The sequence below is a fragment of the Haliotis rubra genome, unplaced genomic scaffold, assembly GCF_003918875.1.
Source record: "Haliotis rubra isolate DU_JTF1 unplaced genomic scaffold, ASM391887v1 Scf611, whole genome shotgun sequence".
In the NCBI taxonomy this organism is placed as follows: Eukaryota; Metazoa; Mollusca; class Gastropoda; order Lepetellida; family Haliotidae; genus Haliotis; species Haliotis rubra.
The window spans coordinates 513618-521230 of NW_025767315.1; the positions used below are offsets into that span (position 1 = coordinate 513618).

General features: G+C 43.6%; 1 protein-coding gene across 2 annotated transcripts in view; it reads right to left on the reverse strand.

Moving 5' to 3' along the window:
• The window catches only part of LOC124255908 (serine/threonine-protein kinase SIK3-like), a 95792-nt gene extending 89296 nt beyond the window's left edge, over positions 1-6496 (reverse strand). For both annotated transcript variants that reach the window (XM_046689855.1, XM_046689856.1), the window contains exon 1: positions 6355-6496. In XM_046689855.1, the coding sequence (XP_046545811.1) occupies positions 6355-6426 (72 nt within the window). In that variant the 5' untranslated portion in view covers positions 6427-6496. The remainder of the gene's footprint in view (positions 1-6354) is intronic.
• Between the last annotated feature and the right edge of the window lie 1117 nt (positions 6497-7613).

Genomic DNA, 7613 nt, shown 5'->3' on the forward strand with positions numbered 1-7613 from the left:
TCAAACTGACCCGATTCCTGTTTATCATCCCCAGACAGATAATCTCAAACTGACCCGATTCCTGTTTATCATCCCAGACAGACAGATAATCTCAAGCTCAAACAGACCCGATTCCCGTTTATCAACTCTAGACAGATAATCTCAAACTGACCCAATTCCCGTTTATCAACTCTAGACAGATAATCTCAAACTGACCCGATTCCCGTTTATCAACTCTAGACAGATAATCTCAAACTGACCCGATTCCTGTTTATCATCCCCAGACAGATAATCTCAAACTGACCTGATTCCTGTTTATCATCCCCAGACAGATAATCTCAAACTGACCCGATTCCTGTTTATCAACTCTAGACAGATAATCTCAAACTGACCCGATTCCTGTTTATCATCCCCAGACAGATAATCTCAAACTGACCCGATTCCTGTTTATCATCCCCAGACAGATAATCTCAAACTGGACCGATTCCTGTTTATCATCCCCAGACAGATAATCTCAAACTGACCTGATTCCTGTTTATCATCTATTTATTATCTGTGAGATACATGCTAACTTCATCACCCATCAAAGAGTCTACCTATCTGATTGGCCAGTGGCGCCTGTGGTAAAGAGGAACCGGAGTGTTATACACATTTACTATGTGACTGTATTTATTGAAGCAGAGTGTGGAAAGATCTGGCTAAATGAATAGAGTGAGAGTGAGTTTAGTTTTACGCCGCTGTTAGCAACATTCCAGCAAAATCACAGCGGGAGACACACCAGAAATGGGCTTCACACATATCATAGCACTTGACATTGTACCCGTGTGGGGAATCGAACCCGGGTCTTCGGTGTAACAAGTGAACGCTTTAACCACTAGGCTACCACACGGCCCTTAAATGGATAGAAATTAAGATGAAGAAAAATGACATCCTGCTCTATCGGTGTACCATACATCATGACATCCTGGCCTGTACATGTACAAGACAGCATGACATTCTGGTCTATCGTTGCACCATACATCATGACATCCTGGCCTGTACATGTACAAGACAGCATGACATTCTGGTCTATCGTTGCACCATACATCATGACATCCTGGCCTGTACATGTACAAGACAGCATGACATTCTGGTCTATCGGTGTACCATACATCATGACATCCTGGCCTGTACATGTACAAGACAGCATGACATTCTGGTCTATCGTTGCACCATACATCCTGACATCCTGGCCTGTACATGTACAAGACAGCATGACATTCTGGTCTATCGTTGCACCATACATCCTGACATCCTGGCCTGTACATGTACAAGACAGCATGACATTCTGGTCTATCGTTGCACCATACATCCTGACATCCTGGCCTGTACATGTACAAGACAGCATGACATTCTGGTCTATCTACATCACATTGCACCATACATCCTGACATCCTGGCCTGTACATGTACAAGACAGCATGACATTCTGGTCTATCGTTGCACCATACATCCTGACATCCTGGCCTGTACATGTACAAGACAGCAAGACATTCTGGTCTATCGTTGCACCATACATCCTGACATCCTGGCCTGTACATGTACAATACAGTATGACATTCTGGTCTATCGTTGCACCATACCTCACGACATCCTGGCCTGTACATGTACAAGACAGCATGACATTCTGGTCTATCAGCGTACTATACATCATGACATCCTGGCCTGTACATGTACAAGACGGCATGACATTCTGGTCTATCGGTGTACCATATATCACAACATCCTGGACTGTACACATACAAGACAGCATCACATTCTGGTCTATCGGTGTACCATACATCACGACATCCTGGCCCTTACACATACCAAACAGCATAACATTCTGGTCTATCGGTGTACCATACATCACGACAACCTGGCCCTTACACATACCAAACAGCATAACATTCTGGTTTCGGTGTACCATACATCACCACATCCTGGCCCTTATACATACCATACATCATGACATTCTGGTCTATCTATGTACTATACATCGCGACATCCTGGCCCTTACACATACCAAACAGCATGACATTCTGGTCTATCGGTGTACCATACATCACGACATCCTGGCCCTTACACATACCATACAGCACGACATTCTGGTCTATCGGTGTATCATACATTACGTCATCCTGGACTGTGCACGAATAGTACAAGACAATATGACATTCTGGTCTATCGGTGTACCATACATCACGACAACCTGGCCCTTACACATACCAAACAGCATGACATTCTGGTCTATCGGTGTACTATACATCACGACATCCTGGCCTGTACATGTACAAGACAGCATGACATTCTGGTCTATCAGCGTACTATACATCATGACATCCTGGCCCTTATACATACCATACATCATGACATTCTGGTCTATCTATGTACTATACATCGCGACATCCTGGCCCTTACACATACCAAACAGCATGACATTCTGGTCTATCGGTGTACCATACATCACGACATCCTGGCCTGTACATGTACAAGACAGCATGACATTCTGGTCTATCGTTGCACCATACATCATGACATCCTGGCCTGTACATGTACAAGACAGCATGACATTCTGGTCTATCGGTGTACCATACATCATGACATCCTGGCCTGTACATGTACAAGACAGCATGACATTCTGGTCTATCGTTGCACCATACATCCTGACATCCTGGCCTGTACATGTACAAGACAGCATGACATTCTGGTCTATCGTTGCACCATACATCCTGACATCCTGGCCTGTACATGTACAAGACAGCATGACATTCTGGTCTATCGTGTGCACCATACATCCTGACATCCTGGCCTGTACATGTACAAGACAGCATGACATTCTGGTCTATCAGTGTACCATACATCATGACATCCTGGCCTGTACATGTACAAGACAGCATGACATTCTGGTCTATCGTTGCACCATACATCCTGACATCCTGGCCTGTACATGTACAAGACAGTATGACATTCTGGTCTATCGTTGCACCATACCATACAATCACATCCTGGCCTGTACATGTACAAGACAGCATGACATTCTGGTCTATCAGCTGTACATCATACATCATGACATCCTGGCCTGTACATGTACAAGACGGCATGACATTCTGGTCTATCGGTGTACCATATATCACAACATCCTGGACTGTACACATACAAGACAGCATCACATTCTGGTCTATCGGTGTACCATACATCACGACATCCTGGCCCTTACACATACCAAACAGCATGACATTCTGGTCTATCGGTGTACCATACATCACGACAACCTGGCCCTTACACATACCAAACAGCATAACATTCTGGTCTATCGGTGTACCATACATCACCACATCCTGGCCCTTATACATACCATACATCATGACATTCTGGTCTATCTATGTACCATACATCGCGACATCCTGGCCCTTACACATACCAAACAGCATGACATTCTGGTCTATCGGTGTACCATACATCACGACATCCTGGCCCTTACACATACCATACAGCACGACATTCTGGTCTATCGGTGTATCATACATTACGTCATCCTGGACTGTACACGTACAAGACAATATGACATTCTGGTCTATCGGTGTACCATACATCACGACAACCTGGCCTGTACACATACAAAACAGCATGACATTCTGGTCTATCGGTGTACCATACATCACGACATTCTGGTCTATCAGTGTACTATACATCACGACATCCTGGCCTGTACATGTACAAGACAGCATGACATTCTGGTCTATCAGCGTACTATACATCATGACATCCTGGACTGTACATGTACAATACAGTATGACATTCTGGTCTATCGGTATAGTATACATCACAACATCCTGCCCTGTACATGTGCAAGACAGCATGACATTCTGGTCTATAGGTGAACCATGCATCACGACATCCTGGCCTGTACATGTACAAGACAGCTTGACATTCTGGTCTATCGGTGTACCATACATCACAACATCCTAGCCTGTACACGTACAATACAGCAAGACATTCTGGTCTATCGGTGTACCATAAATCACAACATCCTGGCCTGTAAACATACAAGACAGCATCACATTCTGGTCTATCGGTGTACGATACATCACGACAACCTGGCCTGTACATGTACAAGACAGCATCACATTCTGGTCTATCGGTGTATTATACATCACGACATCCTGGACAGTACACGTACAAGACAGCATCACATTCTGGTCTATCGGTGTATTATACATCATGACATCGACTGGACAGTACATGTACAAGACAGCATGACATTCTGGTCTATCGGTGTACTATACATCACGTCATCCTGGACTGTACACGTACAAGACAACATGACATTCTGGTCTATCGGTGTACTATACATTACAAGATCCTGGACAGTACATGAACAAGACAGCGTGACATTCTGGTCTATCGGTGTACCATACATCACAATATCCTGGCCTGTACATGTACAATGCGGCATGACATCCTGGTCTATCGATGTACCATACATCACGACATCCTGGCCTGTACATGTACAATACAGCATGACATTCTGGTCTATCGGTGTACCATACATCACAATATCCTGGCCTGTACATGTACAATACGGCATGACATCCTGGTCTATCGGTGTACCATACATCATGACATCCTGGCCTGTACATGTACAATACGGCATGACATCCTGGTCTATCAGTGTACCATACATCACGAGATCCTGGACTGTACATGTATAAGACAGCATGACATTCTGGTCTATCTGTGTACCATACATCACAATATCCTGGCCTGTAGTACCATACATCACAATATCCTGGCCTGTACATGTACAATACGGCATGACATCCTGGTCTATCGATGTACCATACATCACGACATCCTGGCCTGTACATGTACAATACAGCATGACATCCTGGTCTATCGATGTACCATACATCACGACATCCTGGCCTGTACATGTACAATACAGCATGACATTCTGGTCTATCGGTGTACTATACATCCCGACATCCTGGCCCGTACACATATAATACAGCATATGACATTCTGGTCTATCAGTGTACCATACATCACGACATCCTGGACTGTACACGTACAAGACATCACGATATCCTGGCCCTTACACATACCAAACAGCATGACATTCTGGTCTATCGGCGTACCATATATCATGACATTATCAAGACAGCATAACATCACAATGCTTGCCACATCCCGGTTGACCCTGTTCACAATGTTACCATGCTGACTGTACCACGAAACACACTTGTAACTCATAGTACACCCCACTAGGTACACCTGTAACATAGTACACCTGTAACTCATAGTACACCCCACTAGATACACGTGTAACTCATAGTACACCCCACTAGATACACATTTAGCCCTTACTATGCCATGCTAGTGACACTTGTAACACACAGCACACCCCACCCACAACCCACAGAACATACCTCAAATGATACACTTGAGTGGGTGACAGGCATTGCTTTTATAGTTTTTTTAACAAAGTTTTCAGTTATATCACAGCAACATCAATGTGTATTTATATCACGGCACGTCAGCGAAATCAGCCTAAAGGGAGAGCAGCAAGAAATGTTACAGCTCTATTAAGACGAATCAATTATATTCCCAACCATTATAATTTCCACCCACTCCTAAGGGACATAACTCTGATCAGCAAAATAAAGATCCATTGATAACTGGTCTACACATCTTCATGAGAAGTACAACATATTACTGACATTCCTATACCAATGTATAATACTGAGACAATTTATGTGACATGGATATATCTGGTTGAAGCCACAAAATAAACAAGACAATTCAACAACAATATGGGCTGTTGATTAAACACAAAAGGGTACAGTTGACAATTCTCTTTCCATTCCAACGGGCAATTGTCATAACATAGATTTGTCATAGCCATTATTTGTGAGTTGACTTTGTTTACATGGCGCTACGGTCCCTACCTCATAGACAGGAGATTGTTTGGTCCTGCAGTTGGTAGAATGTGATGACAAAGCTTGGGTACTTCGTGTAGGGGGCGGGCTTGGAGCCATGTATTCCACAAACATGACATGAATGCACTGATTTCCTTACGTAAACAAACAGCATGGACTGGTGGGCCTGATCACCCAAAGGGACAGCATGTCTGCCGAAGACAGGCCCTCTTTCTTATCAGTTAGACAATTCTGAGACCACCTGCCGCCCACCGCTCTGCTGAAAACACTACGTAATATGACATCTGAGGGATTCACACGTGCACTTTGATTATGACGAAAAATCGTCAAATCGTACGCATTGACACAAAATCTTGATCGAGATCTTTCGCTCGGCGACCAAAACAGTTGGGTTTCTCTGGCATTTCTCGACTTACCTTCGTTTTCGTGACTATGTGGGAAGCCCTTTTAACCACAGCAAAGTTGCCTTTGCCGATTGTAGTTTCCATTTCATAGTATCCAACTCTTACTGGCCCACCAGAGCCGGAGATACCTCGGCTCGTCGACTTGGCGGCCGCCATTTTGTTTACCCTCTGAGATTACGCATGTACGTAGCCTCGAAACCAGAACGATTATAAGTATGTCAAACCCTCGACGCCATATTCTCTGGTAAATCCCCTTTATAAGGCGACCGGTTATTGCGTCACGACTTTATACACAACTTGTGCATACGTCAAACGTGTTGTGACAGTCACAGAAGGATGAACTCATGTGCAAATATCTTCAAAGATGGGCAATATAATTGACATGTGTGTAGTGCTTGACTGAATAACATCGACAGCTAGGAGGGAAAGAAATAAATAGCATAAAAAACCGGTTCCCGACCCCTAACAACCACCCCCACCCCCAACGCCACCCCCGCCAAAAAGAATTAAAATTAAAGAAAATAACAATAATAATTATAATTATAATCAACGATATTAGACAAATAAATTAAGACAGAAATGACTTTCTTTATAGAACTCGTTTCTATTTAAAGTTATTTATCTATTTATTTAGTGTAGTATTTATGTAGTGTGAACAACACTACCTACACTGAAGCCTTACAACACGATAACACTGACGCCAGTCTGAACATTGTCACCATGGGAACACAGTCGAGAGAGTGTGATGAATATATTTGTTCAACAATATTGCATGGCCATAGTTAACAACATGGACGGGCCGTGAAATCAACAATGTTCTGAAGCAAAAAGATACAAATATGTTTGATTCCACGTGCGCTTATTTGGTGGGGGATTCTTAATGGCAGGCTCCACCAGAGTGAGTGAGTTTAGTTTTACGCCGCTTTTAGCAATATTCCAGCAACATCACGGCCGGGGAACACCAGAAATGGGCTTCACACAATGTACCCATGTGGGGAATCGAACCCGGGTCTTCGGCGTGACGAGCCAACGCTTTAACCACTAGCGGCTACCCCACCGCCCCATGACTTTGTTAGCCAGCATGTAGTCTGTCATACAGACCCTGAAGCAAATATATCCAAGAAAGCCCACGCAAGTCTAGAAAATGTGGCAAGTCTAGATTTCCTCAGCTTCAATGAAGAAAGTCTCAGGGCTTCATTATATTATATTTTTCTTTACTATGAACATTTTTCAGTAAAATATGTTCATTTCAGAGACTAGTTGTTAGTCTA